This window comes from Camelina sativa, chromosome 17, assembly GCF_000633955.1.
Source record: "Camelina sativa cultivar DH55 chromosome 17, Cs, whole genome shotgun sequence".
NCBI lineage: Eukaryota > Viridiplantae > Streptophyta > Magnoliopsida > Brassicales > Brassicaceae > Camelina > Camelina sativa.
Genome location: NC_025701.1, coordinates 15,074,544 through 15,094,072, shown reverse-complemented (window position 1 = coordinate 15,094,072; position 19,529 = coordinate 15,074,544). Strand labels below are relative to the sequence as shown.

General features: G+C 39.3%; 2 protein-coding genes and 1 pseudogene across 3 annotated transcripts in view; all 3 read left to right on the top strand.

The window, feature by feature from the left end:
* On the top strand, positions 285 to 1,061 carry LOC104757272 (auxin-responsive protein SAUR63-like). The gene has a single exon (XM_010480002.2). The coding sequence runs from the start codon at positions 546 to 548 to the stop codon at positions 972 to 974; it is 429 nt and encodes a 142-aa protein (XP_010478304.1). The 5' UTR covers positions 285 to 545; the 3' UTR covers positions 975 to 1,061.
* LOC104759499 lies at positions 4,350 to 13,099 on the top strand (annotated as a pseudogene).
* The window catches only part of LOC104757271 (protein MEI2-like 5), a 5,474-nt gene continuing 2,028 nt past the window's right edge, over positions 16,084 to 19,529 (top strand). Inside the window, exons 1-8 of one of the 2 annotated variants that reach the window (XM_010480000.2) lie at positions 16,084 to 16,230; positions 16,954 to 17,101; positions 17,180 to 17,619; positions 17,719 to 17,877; positions 17,975 to 18,091; positions 18,215 to 18,366; positions 18,453 to 18,541; positions 18,627 to 19,208. In XM_010480000.2, coding sequence (XP_010478302.1) covers positions 16,975 to 17,101; positions 17,180 to 17,619; positions 17,719 to 17,877; positions 17,975 to 18,091; positions 18,215 to 18,366; positions 18,453 to 18,541; positions 18,627 to 19,208 — 1,666 coding nt within the window. In that variant the 5' untranslated portion in view covers positions 16,084 to 16,230; positions 16,954 to 16,974. Of the gene's footprint in view, positions 16,231 to 16,953; positions 17,102 to 17,179; positions 17,620 to 17,718; positions 17,878 to 17,974; positions 18,092 to 18,214; positions 18,367 to 18,452; positions 18,542 to 18,626; positions 19,525 to 19,529 lie in introns of both variants that reach the window. The other variant, XM_010480001.2, reaches the window with a different exon arrangement.

Below are 19,529 nucleotides of genomic sequence, written 5' to 3'. Positions count from 1 at the left end.
CATCTGCTGGCCTTGATTTCACCAAAATATTTGTTGTCCCCTGAATAATACTTGATCTATTTTTTGTGTGACTGACATTTGATTTAGCTGATGGACCACTAACCAACTAGGGACCCTTTTGCTACGAAACAAAAGCTGTACAGATGGATGAATTGGCATTTTTGGCTTCTCTTGTGTGTGTGTGTGTGTGTGTAACCTATAAGATTCATACCCACATGACCGTGTCTTCTCACAATAACTTGTTTAGTCCACACTCCACAAGTTGAGTTGCAGACATAATTGATTACCAACTTGGGACCCTTATGAGCACATAGATTAGAAACATAAGCATGTGTTGTGTCTGTTTAGGTTGCTCAGAAGCTTGTCAGTTGTCACAAAGCCTATCTAATCCTAATACTTTCTCCTTCTATATAATGATGAAAGAAGCCTATGTTATACTTCATCAATCATCATAACTTTCATTCAGAGACCTCTACAAACAAAACTTACAAACCTTTTCTCTTTCTTTATCCATATTACTTTGGATCTAAATCTCTTACCTGAAAATGATGATAAACGCAAAGAAGCTCTTGAAGATGGCCAAGAAATGGCAACAAAGAGCAGCCTTAAGCAGAAAAAGAATCTCATTTCAGAGGTCAAGGGCTTCTTACAACTCAACTGCTGCAGAAAAGGGATGTTTCGTGGTTTACACGGCGGATAAAATCCGGTTTGCGTTCCCAATAAGTTACCTGAGCAACTCTATTGTCCAAGAGCTCTTGAGAATATCTGAAGAAGAGTTTGGTCTGCCGACGGAAGGACCAATCACACTGCCATTTGATTTGGCTTTTCTAGAGTATCTCATCAAGCTGATCCAAAGACGAATGGATGGAGATACAGAAAAGGCTCTGTTAATATCAATCTCTAGTGCTAGATGCTCTTTGCAACCACAAGAACAACAGAGTAGTATTATTACTCAACAACTGCTTGTATTTTAGAGTTTGGTAAATTTATATGTTTTAGCAGAGTTTATATTAGATTAGATAGATCATTTCAGAAATACAGACTATTGTTTTGTTAATCTTTTTAAGTTTGTCTCTTGTCTTATCATAATACAAAATCAACTTCCAAAAAAATGGAGATTTCACCTAACTTCAAAAATCACTTGATCTGACAGTTTCATATATATAAAATCTCTGAAACCTTCAAGCCATTTTAACAAAAAGTGATCTAGCTGCGAAAAGTTCATTCACTATGATTCATTGTGTTCATATGCATCTCTGTTAAGGCAAACAAAGACTGAACAAGAGAACAAGAAATGTTCTTATGACTTTAACTGACAAAATGAGTAGAGAATAGACAGCATTACTTAAAATTTAGTAGAAATTACAAAACTGATCTCTATCCACTAAAGAAAGTTCCATTTATTCTACAAAGATTAATTTGATGAAACGTTTTCAGTCGTTTACAGAGAGAGCTATTAACAACCATTGAAGTTTCTACAAATTTAGGGTTCTAACTTTTCTGAGAACACATCAACGGGCTGCATCTTTCATTCACTCAGCATCCACATGGTCATGTCTTTTCAACAGAAGTTTTAATCTACAAGTTGGTTAGTAGATAGAATTGGTTACCAATTTTGGGGCCCCTTATGATCACATACAACAAAGACAGCAGCATGAGTTCATCCTGATTTGTTTGCTCGAATACATCAAAACTCAATAGGTTCTCTTAGTAATGCAACAAGCCTATTGGATTCTACATCAACCATAACTTGCATTCAACTAGTTTCTACAACACAAAGTCTCTTTTGATATCCAATCTAAATAGTCTTATCACAAGAAAAAGATGATGAACACAAAGAAACTAATCAAGATGGCCAGGAAGCCATGATCCGACTTGATTTATAACAATAGTACTTAAAAGAAAAGAGCATAAACGCCCAGATAAAAGCACAAAATGTCATGCTCACTGCTTTCACCAAACTCCAATGAATCATCTTTACCGTCTTCCACTTGTCCCTTCTCTGTCTGAATCCGAATCTAACTATTCTGTATCCCCGAATGGAGCATGAAACGGCTTGAGCAGTTCTAAATCGTTAACATGAAGATCCTCAACGTGGTTAACAAAGGTGCGAACGCTACAAGGATTCTTAAACCCTTCACCAAAACCTTGGACTTCAACTCGTTGGAGGATGTTTCTCTCGGGATTGAAGTAGAAAACATAAAATGGTTGGCCAGATGTATACTTGCGCATGGAAAAAACTATCTCACCAGAAGCGGTGACTCCAGCAATGGAAACGTGACGACGGAAGAAGATGTTATCAGTACTCCAAGTGTAGTTGTATTTGGACCAATCCTGTTTCGCTACATCCTCAAGAACCCAAACATGCAACTCATTATTGGCATCAGCGACGAGATTCTTTTCCAAATACTTGTCGATCGATATCAAACTGATAAGTAGCAGCCTCATAAAAGTCGAAATCATCCACGCAGTAAATCATAGCTAACTTGCCCTTAAAGTTGATCAATCGACAAAACCTTTCAACGTGAATGAAGCTGAACTTTTCAGAATAACAAGCGTCTGTAACTCAGAATAACACCCACCGTGATGATTTACAGACGCTTGTTATTCTGAGAAATCTCAGCAATTTCTTAGGGTTAGCCGCTGAAGTCTCTCCAAGACGCACCCTTTTACTCACGAGCTTCGTTTATATACCGAACCGAATTACAAGTAAATAGGTCGGTTAGGTTTCACTAAACCGTACTACAATTGAACCAATAATAGACTTTACCCATCTCTTGATCAACTGTAGCTTCTTTTCCAATTGGACAAAGAAATTATGGAGCTGGTCTTTTATTTTTTGGGTTATAGTCGTCTATTGTTACATGACTTGCTTAATCATGACATCTTTATAAAGACCAATGCACAGTCGATGAAGCTCTTTCTCAAAAGAGCTCGAGATATTGTGTATATTTGCTTAATATGAAAAATTGACAAATTTCTTGGAAATTAGAGACATAAAAGACTGATATATATTTACATTTAAAACTTTTAACATCTTTTACAACCAAGCAACTACAGAAAATTTTAAAGATTGAACAAGTTCTTCGTAGTAATCAGACCATCCACAAGAGAAGCCACTTCCACACCAAGAGAAGCAAGAAGGCACACCTGCATTAAGTAAACAATAAAACAAAAGAAGATAACGAATAACATAAGAAAGAATTGGAAAACCAAAACAAAACCGAAGATTGATAAGAATAGATGTAAACAGGTATTAAAGTAACAGGTAGCTTATGGTAAAATAGAAGCTAACAGTGTCGCAAAGCCTGAAATTCACTTTTTGCCTAAGAAAAACGAAATGTCCAAACACAATTTAATCAACTTTGGACATCAGATACCATAGGCAAATCTCATCACACAAAACAACACAAAAGGATTAAAACTGCAAACTGCAATCTCAGTCGAAAGATGGTGATCTAGTGATTCTGATAATCATTGTATAATCATTCAATTTGGACATGATTTCATCATTGATTGCATATTATCAAAAGGATCTCAAAACAAAAAAAACAAACGAAAACACAAGAAGAAAGAGAGAAGAGGTCAGATGGTAGTGCATGTCTAATGAATCAACACTGTATTTCTGATTTGCAGACGTATGGTAATTATATCCTCATTCCTCCTTTTGAATAAAAATCAAAACTTTTGTTATCAAATTCACCAAATTGAAAACATAAAAAACAAAGACTTTTAGGATCAGAAAATATGGCAAATCATTCACTCCGCCGAAGCAGATCAGACTGGGTGTCACAAAACATTAATGCCATTTCATCATATCCATCAAAAAAAGCTTTAAAACACGATTAAAAAGTAAGTATTGAGAATCAGACAAAAATAGTCAATCACCACGTTACATTCCATCGCAATGGATGCAAATTAAGACTGGGGCGACAATTTCATATCATCACTTTCCCTCAAAGATTGCATAAAAAAAACAAACGAAGATAAAACTAATCTAAGCAGAGACTATGTAAACATATAGACACACAAACAACACCTAATTCACTAACCAACCACAGCAACTAGATCATCCTATGAATAAAAAAACAAAACTTTCTACGGCCGCCGATGATTTTTTGGTTGAAGAAACAAGAGTTAGGGTTTTCGCTTTATATAGAACCAGAAGTCTACTTAGGTTTTTAGGGTTTCTCTTTTCAAGCACCGCTTGAAAATATGGGTATCCTCGGCCCATGTTTAACTTCCTTTTACGATACAATAGGCCTAATAGGAGGCCCATAATTCGATCGTCTCCCTCACTCTGTTCCAAACACACTCCCCAGAGAGAAACAACAACAACAACACGTTAAAGATTCGAAGTGATCGATCGTTTACTGGGGTTAAGCTACTTAGCTTCTAGAACAATTCGACCAGTTTCTCGTCTTCTTCATCGCCAAAAGAACACTAGTCTCTTCCTGCGCACCGTCGTCTCAAAACCAGAGCTTCAATCTCCGGAAACCACCGCTGCTGTATCTCAGCCTGAGCCGACTCCGATTCTTCCTCCTAGGAATCCTGTGGGTGGGGGCACGTGTACATTTCTCAAATCCTGATGAGGCGATCGAGTTGTTCGTTGATGGCTTCCCGGTTAAAGTACCTAAAGGTTTCACGGTTCTTCAGGCGTGTGAGGTCGCCGGAGTTGACATAATGATAACCCGAGGTTTTGTTACCATTCGCGCTTGTCTATTGCTGGAAACTGTCGGATGTGTCTACTTGTTGAGGTTGAGAAGTCTCCTAAACCTGTGGCGTCGTGTGCCATGCCTGCACTTCCCGGTTAGTTCAATAAAGTTTTCATTTTTATGTAATTTGGATTCGAAATGCTGAGGGATTGGTGTGATCATTGATTATTAGGAGAACATGGGACTTAATGTTTTTAGTTATATGCTCTTTGACGATTCAATGGTTACAGCTTACAAGTAATTGTAGTTTAAAGCTGCATTTCTATTTGGCTTTTAGTATAAGGAGGATGATGATGATGATGATGGCGATAATGAACTAATGATTATGGTGACTTGATTTTAATGTTTCCCTGGATGTTGTTGTTTTTAGCATCTTAGTGCTCATATTGACCTCAGCTGTTGATATTGTAACGTACTAGTAAAGATGCGAGTTCTTGAACTTTAGGATATCCTTATGATAAGCCTTACAGTTTCTCTTCAGCGTTTAGTATATACTTTGTCTCTGAGAAGATAAATTGGAAGAATATATATGGGATTTAATGAAGAATAATACTCCTTGCATCAAATATGAGCTATTTGTGTTGGTTATAATATTAGATTTGTCAGAGACTTTGTAACAGGGATGAAGATTAAGACTGACACACCAATAGCAAAAGAAGGCGAGTGAGGGAGTGATGGAATTTCTGTTGATGAACCATCCTTTGGATTGCCGAATATGTGACCACGGAGGAGAATGTGATCTTCAGGATCAGTCTATGGCTTTTGGATCTGACAGAGGTCGTTTCTATCTGTCGTTGATAAAAATATTGGTCCTCTTGTGAAGACTGTTATGACGCGGTGTATCCAATGTACAAGGTTACTTTAAAATAGTTAGCTTTACTTGTAACTCTAGCTTAGTGAAGTTCTGGTTTGGACATTTCGATTAATTAAGTTGTGTTATTCAGGTGTATACGATTTGCCACAGAAGTTGCTGGAGTTCAGGATCTTGGCATTCTTGTCGTGGAAGTGGAGAAGAAATTGGAACGTATGTTGAGAAACTTATGACCAGTGAACTATCTGCAAAATGTCAATAGACATCTGTCCTGTTGGAGCTCTGACGTCAAAGCCCTTTGCTTTCAAAGCCAGAAACTAGGAGTTGAAAGGAACAGAGAGTCAGAGACCGTTGATGTCACTGATGCTGTTGGGTCCAACATCCGTGTTGATAGTAGAGGACCTGAGGTGATCCGTATACTTCCACGCCTTAGTGAGGTATGCCAATTACTGGGTCATTGTCATGAAAAAAGGTAGTTTGTTGGGAACCACGTTGAACTGTTAGAACAAGGATGTAGATCTGAATAATACTCTGAATATTACTCTGTAAATGTATCGGTATACAAAGAGAAGCTTAGAGCATCATATTCTCCTTCGCTATCTCTCTTAAGTTCTCACGCAGGAGAAAGTTATACACCACATACATGAAATGTTTATGAATGAGAGGAAGAAGACTTTATACTCTCTAACTGTAAACAATTAGTTGCAGATATTTATTCCTTTTGTCTTCCTTATCCAACTTCTCAACTCTCCTCGCACGTGCCAGTCTCACGTGGCTTCTTCTTACGCACGTACACACGATGGAGCTTATCAATACCCCCCCTGCAACACCAAGCTTGTCCTCAAGCTTTAAGTCGGGAAACTCCTGCTGCAGCGCCCGCACAGGTTCCCACGAGTTCTCATGTTCCGGAAGACCCTGCCACGAAACCAACGCCTCCCACACCCCCTGATCGTTATAACGAGTCTCCAAGACAGCTGCAGGTGCCAAAACCAACTCACCAGCATCCGAAAATGAGTCCGGAAGCGGCAACACCTGGTGATGCACACCCAACACCTGTTTCAACTGAGAAACGTGAAAAACAGGGTGGATCTTTGACTCTGCCGGCAACTGCAACTTATATGCAGACTTTCCAAAACGTGCCAGCACCCGAAAAGGACCAAAGTATTTAGCAGACAGCTTCTGACAAATTCTCTTCACCACCGAATGTTGTCGATAAGGTCGCAACTTCAAATACACCCACGAGTCAACAGCAAACTCAACATCCCGCCTGTGTTTATCCGCGTTATTCTTCATAAGTTGCTGAGCATGCACAAGATGACCCTTAATATCCTCCAACATGCGGTCACGTTCCTGCAACATTTTCTCCAGTTCGCAATTCTGAGTAGAAAGAGGTTCATAATGCAACAGGGCAGGAGGATCACGGCCATATAAAACCTTGAAAGGAGTAGCCTTCAACGCCGTATGATAGGACGTATTGTACCATAGCTCCGCCCAAGATAAAAACTTGTACCAAGTGCGAGGATGGGCAGACGCAAAGCAACGTAAGTAAGACTCCATACACCTGTTAAGAACCTCCGTCTGACCATCCGTCTGCGGATGAAACGCAGTACTATACTTCAACTTCGTACCAGCAAGCTTAAAACTTTCCTTCCAAAAATGACTCAAAAAGATCCGGTCACGGTCCGAAACGATAGAAGCAGGAAATCCATGTAAACGCACAATCTCCGCAACGAACTTTTGAGCCACATCAGAAGCAGAGAAGGGATGTTTCAGGGCAATGAAGTGGCCATACTTACTCAAGCGATCCACCACGACCAGTATCGCATTGAACCCCTGAGACGCTGGTAAGCCTTCGACAAAATCCATATTCACATCGGACCACACGGCCTGCGGAATAGGCAAGGGTTGCAACAACCCCGCAGGAGACAAAGTAGAACTTTTGTGAGTCTGACAAATGGCACACTCCGAGACATACTTCCTCACCATCCGAAGCATCCTAGGCCAGTAGAAAGATAATTGTATCCGCTTCACCGTCTTTAACACGCCGGAATGACCCCCAAATTGACTGTTATGAAACACGTCGAGGATCAAAGGAATAAACTTCGAGGTAGGAGGAATCACCAACTTAGTCTTAAACCAAAGCTTACCATCCTTCACTTCAAAACCACGCGAAGCCATCTTCAGAGAGTCAAACTCGCGAATACGACGCTGGATTTCTACATCTTCCTCAATCTCCTTAAAAATGTCTTGCATCTGAATTACGGAAGGAACGGTGATAGCAAACAAGTCCATTGCGGACACCGAACCCGTAGAATGCAGAATGCGAGATAACCCGTCAGCAGCTTTATTATCAACCCCCGCCTTATAAACAATTTCGAAATCATAAGGTAACAGCTTAGTCAACCACCGTTGATAATCCATTGTAACCTCACGTTGCTCTAGTAAAAACTTGAGACTCTTTTGATCCGTGTGCACTGTAAAACGACGCCCCATCAGGTAATGTTTCCACTTCTGAACCGCGAGAACGATAGCCATCAATTCACGTTCATATACGGGCTTAAGTTGTTCACGAGGTGTCAAACCAACACTGAAAAAAGCAATCGGGCGCCTGTCTTGCATAAGCACAGCACCAAGTCCATACCCAGAGGCATCAGCCTCCACCACAAACGTCTTAGCAAAGTTCGGTAAAGCCAAAACCGGGGCTGAAGACATAGCCTCCTTCAAAGCTTCAAATGCGAGTTGTGCCTTCGCACTCCACTCAAACATATCTTTACGCAACAACTCCGTTAATGGACGAGCAATCACGCCATAACCTCGAACAAAACGTCGGTAGTAACCCGTCAGTCCCAAAAACCCTCGTAATTCCTTGACAGAACCCGGAGTAGGCCATTTCATCATAGCCGCGGTCTTAGAAGGATCTGTAGACACGCCAGAAGCTGAGATAAGATGACCCAAGTAATCAACGCGGGACTGAGCAAAAGAACATTTCTTCCGGTTAGCAAACAACTGATGTTCCACAAAAATCTTCAAAACTACCGACAGATGCTCCACATGTTCCTCCAGCGAGGCACTGTAAATCAGTATATCATCAAAAAACACGAGAATGAACTTTCGCAAGTAAGGACGGAAAAGCTCATTCATCAAAGCCTGGAAGGTGGCCGGAGCATTAGTTNGCACTGTAAATCAGTATATCATCAAAAAACACGAGAATGAACTTTCGCAGGTAAGGACGGAAAAGCTCATTCATCAAAGCCTGGAAGGTGGCCGGAGCATTAGTAAGGCCAAATGGCATAACTAAAAACTCGTAATGCCCATCATGAGTACGGAAAGCAGTCTTTTCTACATCACTCTCCTTCATTCTGATCTGATGATAACCTGCTCTCAAATCCAGCTTGGAAAAAATGATAGCACCATCCAGTTCATCTAACAATTGATCAATCATTGGTATAGGAAACTTATCTGGAATAGTAGCTTGGTTAAGAGCACGGTAGTCAACACAAAATCTCCAACTCGCATCTTTTTTCTTTACCAACAGCACAGGACTCGAAAACGGGCTCCTACTTGGTCGTATCGTCCCTGCCTGCAACATTTCTCGAACCAACCTCTTCATAATCTCCTTTTGAGCATGGGGATATCGATAAGGTCTGACACTGACCGCAGTCACACCCGCAACTAGATTAATGGCATGCTCTCTGCCACGTAAGGGAGGCAACCCCGTAGGTTCCACAAAAACAGAGTCAAACTGTTGTAACACCTCATCAACAACCCGTGGAAGAGCCAACGTCTGATCAGAATTCACCTCATGAGCATGAAATTGACCAAAAGCAGCATCCTCAAGAAAAGGAGAAGGTCCTTGGAGAGCACAGCCAGCCAACTGTAACTCAGTATCCCCCACCAAGTTAACCAGCTGATTGTTGTAAGTAAACGAATACTCGTGAGTTGCCCAATTCACGTTACAATTGCCCAAGGTCCGCAACCAATAAATCCCCAAGATCACATCAACCTGTCCAAGCTCCAGAATAATGAAATCAGAAGGAAACGACCAGCCTTGAATGTAAAAAGAAAGGTTTCGACACACACCAACCCCCTGAACCATCACCCCTGTACCCAGCTTAATGTTAAGATTTGCACCCGCCTGAGTCTGAATCTGCAATCGCTCCACCATCCTCGGAGTGATGAAGTTGTGTGTTGCTCCACTATCAATCATCATCAATACTTCTCCGTGATTGATAATGCCCCTCATCTTAGTAGTCGATGGAGAAGACAGCCCCATAAATGAACTGTAAGACAGTTCCATCAATTGCCCTGCAGCCACCACTTCCGTTTGCTCCTCCGCAGAACAATGATCCTGCAATACCTCCACCAAGTAATCATCAAGCACCGTAAGGATCTGTAGTTCCTTGTTCGGACACTCGTGTCCCCTAGACCATTTCCCTTGACACTTAAAGCATATTCCCCGTCGTCGCATATCATCCAAGTCAGCATTGGAGTGGTGCTTCTGAGGTCGCTGAACTGCATTAGGCCCGGGCCTCTCAGTAACCTTGCTAGGCTCAGAAACAACCGGTCTCCCTTTCCAAGTCACCACGGACCTGGATTGCTGCACACGCGTGGACTGATTTCCTTCTCCTGTACCGACGACAGGCTGCATTACTTTGCGTAAGTGGCTAGACTCCATGGAAAGTGCTACTGCAATGACTTCAGGAAGACTCTGCGGTTGCATCATGTAAACTAGTTCTTGCATTTCCGGAGTCAGACCATTGAGGAAAATACCTTCAAGCTTATGATCATCAAGGCCTCGAACTTGTGCAGAAAGATCCTCAAACGTACGCACATACTCTGCGATCGACCCAGTTTGGCGAATGCAAAACAAGCTTTGACTCGGTCCTTTCACTCGCAGATTCCCAAATCGCAACAACAACCGATCCTTGAACTGATACCAGCTAACAAACGGAGCACGGTTAATTTCCCAGTTAAACCAGCCCAGTGCGTCTCCAGCCAAATGCACCGACACCAAATCGAGTTTCTCCGGATCTGAAAAACCACCAATACGAAAGTATCTCTCCGAAAGAGACAACCAACTATATATATTTTCACCAGAAAACACAGGCAAATCCGAGTTCTTAAGCAATTCGTCCCTAGAACTAGGTCCCGTATCGCGACGTTGCCCAGCTAAAGGAGTCGATAATACCTTCTGACGGCAATTGACCGATGGATCTGCCGACTGCGGCTCCGATGAATCACAATCCACATCGCGCGGTGACTGATTTGCCAACAGCAACTTCATCGACTGTTGCAAATCGGCGATCGCACCTTTCACATACTCCCGATCCGATGAAATCTCCTTCTGAATCGAGTGCACACTCCGAAAAAGCTCCTCGACTTGCTTCTCTTCGTATTCCTGAGAAGTCTCGGAGATGATCGGCGACAGCTTTGGATCGTAACCCATACCGAATGAGCTTGCGATTTCTACTCGATCAAACGTCACGACGCACCAATTTGTTAGAACAAGGATGTAGATCTGAATAATACTCTGAATATTACTCTGTAAATGTATCGGTATACAAAGAGAAGCTTAGAGCATCATATTCTCCTTCGCTATCTCTCTTAAGTTCTCACGCAGGAGAAAGTTATACACCACATACATGAAATGTTTATGAATGAGAGGAAGAAGACTTTATACTCTCTAACTGTAAACAATTAGTTGCAGATATTTATTCCTTTTGTCTTCCTTATCCAACTTCTCAACTCTCCTCGCACGTGCCAGTCTCACGTGGCTTCTTCTTACGCACGTACACACGATGGAGCTTATCATGAACCTGTGATTGTCCTTTTGCTAGGATATAAATGAAGAATGCATTTCTGACAAAACTCGATTCAGCTATGATGGCCTGAAAAGACAAAGGCTGAGCGACCCTATGGTTCGATATGCTGATGGACGATTCAAAGCAGTGAGTTGGCGTGATGCTTTGGCTGTTGTGGGTGATATCATTCATCAAGTGAAGCCAAATGAGATTGTTGGAATTGCAGGTCAACTATCTGATGCAGAATCCGTGATGGTATTGAAGGACTTTATGGACAGAATGGGTTCAGACAACGTCTGGTGTGAAGGGTACAGCTGTTGGCGTTGATGCTGATCTTACAGATATCTTATGAACACTAGCATTGCTGGACTTGAGAGTGCAGATCTCTTTCTTCTTATTGGTACCCAGGTCATTTTCTTACTCCTATCTCTTTCTAGGGTTACTAGTTCTGCATTAGACAGACGTAATATGCTTTGGAACAGTGACTATAAGTCTAAAACTAGATTGTTGTGTTTGAGATTTAACAATCTTGATATGAATCAATGCTACATATTTTTGGCTTTTAGCGGTAACATTTACCTGATTCTTTTCTAAAATTACCAGCCTAGGGTTGAAGCTGCCATGGTGAACGCTAGAATCCGCAAGACAGTCCGTGCATCAAATGCTAAGGTTGCATACATTGGCCCACTTTCAGATTTCAACTATGACTGCAAACATCTGGGGACTGGTCCCGATACTCTCAAGGAAATTGCTGAGGGAAGTCACCCGTTCTGCTCGGCTCTCAAGAATGCCAAAAACCCTGCAATCATTGTAGGTGCCGGGCTCTTCAATAGAACCGATAAAGATGCAATTCTCTCTGTTGTTGAATCAATTGCACAAGCCAACAATGTCATCCGACCAGACTGGAATGGTCTCAACTTTCTCCTTCTCTACGCTGCACAAGCAGCTGCCCTTGATCTTGGCCTCATTCAACAATCTCCTAAAGCCCTCGAGTCTGCTAAATTCGTCTACCTAATGGGATCAGACGATGTAGATGTTGACAAGATCCCAAAAGACGCATTTGTAGTCTACCAAGGACACCATGGAGACAAAGCGGTTTACCGTGCAAACGTGATTCTCCCTGCAACGGCCTTCACCGAGAAAGAAGGAACTTATGAGAACACAGAAGGATATACCCAACATGCTGTTCCCGCTGTTCCAACAGTAGGCGATGCAAGAGATGACTGGAAGATTGTAAGAGCTTTATCCGAGGTATCGGGTGTTAAGCTTCCATACAACTCGATCGAAGGTGTCAGAGAAAGAATCAAGACGGTCGCACCAAACCTGGTCCAAACAGACGAGCGAGAGCCAGCTGCTTTTGGGCCTTCCTTGAAGCCCGAGTCCAAGGAGACAATAGACACAACACCTTTCAAACCCGTGGTAGATAATTTTGACATGACAAACTCAATCACGAGAGCCTCAAAGATCATGGCTCGGTGCAGTGCTTTGCTCCTCAAGAAGTGAGCGTTGTTTCAAAATTTTGTCTTCATTGCTCTCACTCTCCCAAAATAAAGGTATGGATTCAAAGTTTGCTCGTCTCTTTTTTACTGATCCCCTAGTTACAGCTAAGCTGTGTATCACTGGATGTCGCTTGTGGCATTGTGTGTTGTGTGTTGTTCTTACTAGGAAGTTTTTCAATTGTTCATGTGTACACACAATTGATTCTCTAGATATCTGTAATATAATAAGTTTGCAAAAGAACAAAAGAGTGATATGGATTTTGATCAATTGCTTCTACTTTGTCCTCTTTTGTTTTTGTTTTGGGGGGGGTCCAAACAACAACAATACTGAAACGTGAAACCAACTTACGATATAAAGTAATGAATTAAGTACATATGTATGATTGTAATATAGTTTGCGTATTCATTTTAGAACCCTAAGAAAAAGGGAAACATGAGGGGGTAATAAGAATGAATTTGTATTCTATGACGCAAAGCAAACGAAGGTCTTTTAACTTTACACTCGGACGTCCTTCAGACAGCGACTCTGTTTTTTACCAAACCCCTCTCTCGACATCAAACCAAAATATTGTAGTTCTCCATTTGTAATTTTGTACATAATGAATTGAGCTAATTTTCTAGTAGTACAAATATTTCAATAGAATTGGTTCAACTAACCCTTTTAACCAAGGAAACAAAAGAAAAAAGTACAAGTTAACTTTGCTAAAAACCGAAACGAACCCAAACTATTTTAGTACACAATCTACAAGTGACGTCCGTACGCAACTGTCATCTATGGCTATGGGATTTTTTTAAGCCAATGCCCTAATAATCTTTTCAAGAAATCAAATAATATCTAAATTCCAAAAATGTAATTATATATCCGGAGAAAAAGTACAAATATTCCAAGTTTTATATGCCTTTTATTTACGTCACACCTAAACTTTACTTGTATATTTTTTTCAAATTTTTTTTTTTTTCAACCACATAAAAGAGCAATACTAAAGACCATGTCAAATTTGGACTTTCATAATATTATGAACTGAGCTCGATATAATTTATAACAGGATTGAATCAGTCACTGCAGTTTACAATATTTTTTCCTTGGTTCTACAATAATAACAAATCTTACCACTTAACGTATAAGCAGAATATTCATTTTTTATATCATTTCTTCTATACTGGATTATATTTCAAACACTAGTTTGGATTATTCAAAAGTTACTGGTTTATCTTATAAAAGATTCATGGTAGTAGCATTATGGCATATGCTTCAAGATTATCCTGACGTGTCTTCGCAATATCCTCTTTTTTTAAATAAAAAACATCACCCAAGCCGTAAAGCAATAAGACTAGAAAAATTGTGGATCAGATTAATTAAAAAAAAAACGAAGTCTATGATGTTAATCCAAGTGAGCCTATGATGTTAACCTCTTCATTTTTCTTTTTGGATTCTGTACTATACTATAAAGTATGTATAGCTCTAACGTGAAGAAATAAAACTAGCAATAAAGAATAAAAATAAAATAATTTAACGGGTCCAGTCAGCATGATGACTATAGTTTATCTAAACTTCTTAGCAAATTACCTATTGTTTAATTTCTGTAATAAACTATAGTCATCATGCTGACTCGGTCCTATTCATTGAATTTCACTAATTATCTATTAATCTTCTTTTAACATGTTTTACATTCATTAAACGACGCTTCGAATCCGTGAATATTATTAAGCAATTCATCTTACATAGCAAGTAGTTCTTATCATCACGTATATTTCAACGTCCATAGAAAATTATTAATTATAGGTCCGGAAGTATAAATGGATATAATTGGAGGGGAATACACAAGGCTGCATTATTTTCTTCATTCTGTGGACGATGACTTGACATCTCAATTGTTATGGGACTCTCTATATAAATAGAAAACCTTATCTATATTTATCCATGGCACTTTTTTACTAAAAGATATTTTTTCGACTTTTCCGACCTCCCCGCGTATAATTTTGTCACGTATGTTACGTTCGATACTATAGAATAAAAAGATTTGAATCATTGATCTGAGATAAGGGGAAAATAATAAACTAATACTATATAGTATGTTTGAAATAAATATTCATCTAACCAACTAACGTATCAGAAAGATGTAGCATTTCTTGGTCAAATATAAGTCTATTTGATGATTGGGTATGGCGTAAGATCAATGCCAATTGATTCTATCGACTAGTACTTGTTGTTTTATCGTATGTATTTATGTAGGACGTTACACTAAACCATATAGTATTATACTAGGGGTTAATATGTGAGACGTTGACAATGTGTGCCTCACCATCCGCGCGAGTCGACAACATGTATTGGTATTTTACTTATGATAATTAATACTACTCAGTCAAATTAAGCAAAACATATTGGGTCCGTTTCTATCCAACTTGATAAAAATAATAATGTTTAAGATAATGTAAGAAGAAGCTACGAATAATTTATGGGGGTACTATGATGATTTAAAAACTTTCTAAAGCCATCAGTTATATATTTTCCAAATTTAAGTTGTTAACGATTAAGATATACATAAACTTTTGTTCGTTCAAAACAAAAGGCACACAGATTTCATTTAACTTTTAATTCACATTTTTCTAATCTTATGGATCAACTCTTGTCGAAAAATATCATGTAAAACTGAAATATATATATATATATATATATATATATATATGGAAATGCGAACATAGATTACAATTGAAAACGAATCTAAAATATTTAGTTGGTATATCCATCCATAATCCCATTTACATTATATAGATTAGTAGTAAATGTGAAGGATTAGAAAAAAAATAAAAGCATATTAAACACACAGATACGTTGACAAAATAAAATACTCAATCTGAAAATATTTATCATTTATGGATAGAGTTACTGTAAAGAATAAAGATCATGTAAACAGAGATAAACACGGAAGTGTCAAAATCATACTTACTTGTAAATAAATAATAAAAATAAAAAAGTGTAAAAATACAAAAAAAAAAAAAAAAATCGGACTCAAAAAATGTATTTAAATACAGTTAAGAAAAAAAAAACCTCCTTTAGACACATCAATCATTCTCAATCCTTTCTCTCTCTCTCTCTCTCATTTTTTATTTTTATTTTTATTTTTCTTTCTCTCTCACATTATTGTTGTTTCTTCTCTCTCTCTCTCTCTCTCTCTCTCTTTTCTATTAAACCCCAGAAAAAAAAATTAAAGAGACAAGTCCAAATTTTCTTCCTTCTTCTCTCTAATTTTATTTTTGTTGTTTCTGTGCTTTGAGGGGGTTTTTTTTATTTTTGTTTGGTTGGTTGGTAGAGAGATTCTTCTCTTTTTTTTTCTCTTCTGTGCGCTTCGTTTGTATCGGTGATCATCGTCGTCGTCGGTGTTTGGTAACTGCACATTTTTCAGGTATCAACTCTCTCTCTCTCTCACTTTTTCCCATTTTTGATTTCTGGGTTTTTGATGTTTTTCTTCACCAATTGATTGCTTATTTTTTGTTTTTCTTCTCTGCTGAAATTTCCTCACTTTTTTGTTCTGGGTTTTTGTCTAAATAAGTCTAAACCCCTATTTCTTAAATGGTTTCTCTATTTTTGTTTATGTCGGCGATTTCGATCATTACTGTGACTTCAAAAAGGTTTTAACTTTTTGATGATCGGAGCATAGAACAGAGCTAATTCGATTAGTTTCATGTTTTTTACCAAGCAGCAGTTCTGTGTTTTTTTTATTATGATTTGCGACTTTTAGTTATTTGGTATATTGAGTTTCAAGCTCCATTAGTTGACTGTTGTGTTTAGTCAAATTACTCAACTTGCTTCACCAGCGAAGAAGAAAATAAAAAAAAAGATTACTTTCTGATCGGAGCTTTTTAGAGTTTGGTTTCTACACAATCTTGTATTGCTCAAGGTTTTGATTTCTTCCTTGGATCAATCTTTCTTGCTTGCATGTTACTTTTTTTAACACATGACTTAGAGATTTCTTATGTGTTGTTCACTCTTCTATCTTGTTGATTAACTTATTATATATATATCTGATCTGTGAAGTTTTTTTTTTTATGTATTTGGTTCCAGTTTGAATATGATTATATATATGAGCTGATGAGCTTTTTTTTAAAAAAAAAAATTTGCAAAGCAGATCAAAGAAAGAAGTTGCTGTATGGATATACCACACGAAGCTGAGGCTGGAGCTTGGGGGATTCTCCCTGGCTTTGGTCGTCACCATCATCCCTCCAGCGATGCTACTTTGTTCTCCAGTTCTTTACCTGTTCTTCCCCATGGAAAACGTACTAACCAAATTCCCTTAAATCATTATGTATACATATCTTCTCTCTTTTGCTTACAAAGTTTGCGGTTTTTTGCAGTGCAAATGAGTGACAACAGAGATGGTTTCTCACGGATAGATGATACGGCTGTTTCTCGTGCTAACAAGTTTCACGAAAGTGTTGATGACATTGAATCTCATTCCATTGGAAACCTGCTTCCTGATGAAGAAGATCTATTGGCAGGGATGATGGATGAACTTGAACTCGGCGAGTTACCAGATGCTGATGATTTCGATCTTTTTGGTAGTGGAGGAGGTATGGAACTTGACACTGATTTTCGGGACAACATGAGCATGTCTGGTCCTCCAAGATTGTCCCTTTCAAGTCTTGGTGGAAACGCAGTTCCGCAATTCAATATTCAAAATGGTGCTGGCACAGTTGCTGGTGAGCATCCTTACGGTGAACACCCCTCGAGAACATTGTTTGTCCGGAATATTAACAGTAATGTAGAGGACTCTGAACTCAGAACTCTCTTTGAGGTATCTTCAACTTACATTGACCTTACACTGTTGGATTTGTTTTAGCAAGCTTACTCTACAGACACTGATGGGTTATGTTTATTTTTTGTGATGTGGCAGCAATACGGTGACATTAGAACGCTCTATACTACTTGCAAGCATAGGGGATTTGTCATGATATCTTATTATGACATTCGTTCTGCTCGGATGGCTATGCGGTCTTTACAGAATAAGCCATTAAGACGGAGAAAACTGGATATTCACTTCTCAATTCCCAAGGTTTGCTAGTGGTTTTTTACTTCTTTTTTAACTTTGTCAACGATTCTTGTTGCAGCTCTAAGTTGCTTCTATTGTACCTGTTACTGTGTATCTGTAGGATAATCCATCTGAGAAAGATATGAATCAGGGGACATTAGTGGTTTTTAACCTAGATCCTTCAATTTCTAATGATGACTTGCATGGTATTTTTGGTGCACATGGCGAGATCAAAGAGGTGTGTTTAGATATCTTTCTGTTTATTTTTTTATGACAATAATAGTGTGTTTGATACTGTGGAGCTGGTTTGAAAGAAAAAGAACATCCATTTTAAGTACTGTTTTTTCCTCCTGAAAACCAGATAAGGGAAACACCACATAAGAGGCATCACAAATTCGTCGAGTTTTATGATGTTCGAGGTGCTGAAGCAGCATTGAAGGCATTAAACAGGTGTGAGATTGCAGGAAAACGTATAAAGGTTGAACCTAGTCGCCCTGGAGGAGCTCGTCGAAGGTTTGTATCTTTCTTGGATCTGCTACATACAATAATTAATGCCATTATATTTCTTACGTCTGACCATTAATTATTTGCTCTACTAGCCTGATGTTGCAACTTAACCAAGAACTTGAAAACGATGATTTGCATTACCTACCTATGATTGGTTCACCCATGGCAAACTCTCCTCCAAGTGAGTATATTTTTCTATGCTTCTCTTTAAACAAAATTGTAATTTTGACATCCTCAAAGGCTAAAACTGTTTGATTTGGTGGCAGGTAACTGGCTGCTGAATAGTCCTGTGGAGGGTAGTCCACTTCAAAGTGTACTTAGCAGGTCACCCGTTTTCGGGTTAAGTCCTACAAGGAACAGCCACTTGTCTGGTTTGGCGTCTGCTCTAAATTCACAAGGACCAAGCTCGAAGCTTGCACCCATTGGCAGGACTCAAATTGGTAGCAACGTCTTCCAACAGTCATCACCTTTGTTCCAAGAGCCAAAGCTGGATAACAAGTACACCGGAAATCTCTCTCCTTCTGGTCCTTTGATCTCAAATGGAGGTGGAATTGAGACGTTGTCTGGTTCAGAGTTTCTCTGGGGAAGTCCTAACACACGCTCTGAACCTTCAAGTTCCTCGGTCTGGTCAACATCATCCACTGGGAATCCACTCTTCTCAGCTCGGGTAGACCGATCTGTTCCATTTCCGCATCAGCATCAGAATCAAACTCGTAGTCATCATCACTTCCATGTTGGGTCTGCACCATCTGGTGTTCCTCTAGAAAAGCATTTTGGATTCGTCCCAGAGTCTTCAAAGGACACTTTGTTCATGAACAGTGTTGGTCTTCAAGGAATGAGCGGAATGGGTCTCAACGGTGGAAGTTTCCCGTCAAAAATGACAAGTAACGGGATCATTAACCCTGGAAGCATGACTGAAAACGGGTTTTCAAGTTACAGAATGATGTCTTCACCAAGATTCACCCCCATGTTCTTAAGCAGCGGTCTAAACCCAGGACGGGTCACCTCTGGCTTTGACGGTTTGTATGAAAATGGAAGGCCTCGTAGAGTCGAGAACAATTCGATCCAAGTTGAAAGCAGGAAACAGTTTCAACTTGATTTGGACAAAATTCTTAAAGGAGAGGATTCTCGAACCACCTTGATGATTAAAAACATTCCAAATAAGTAAG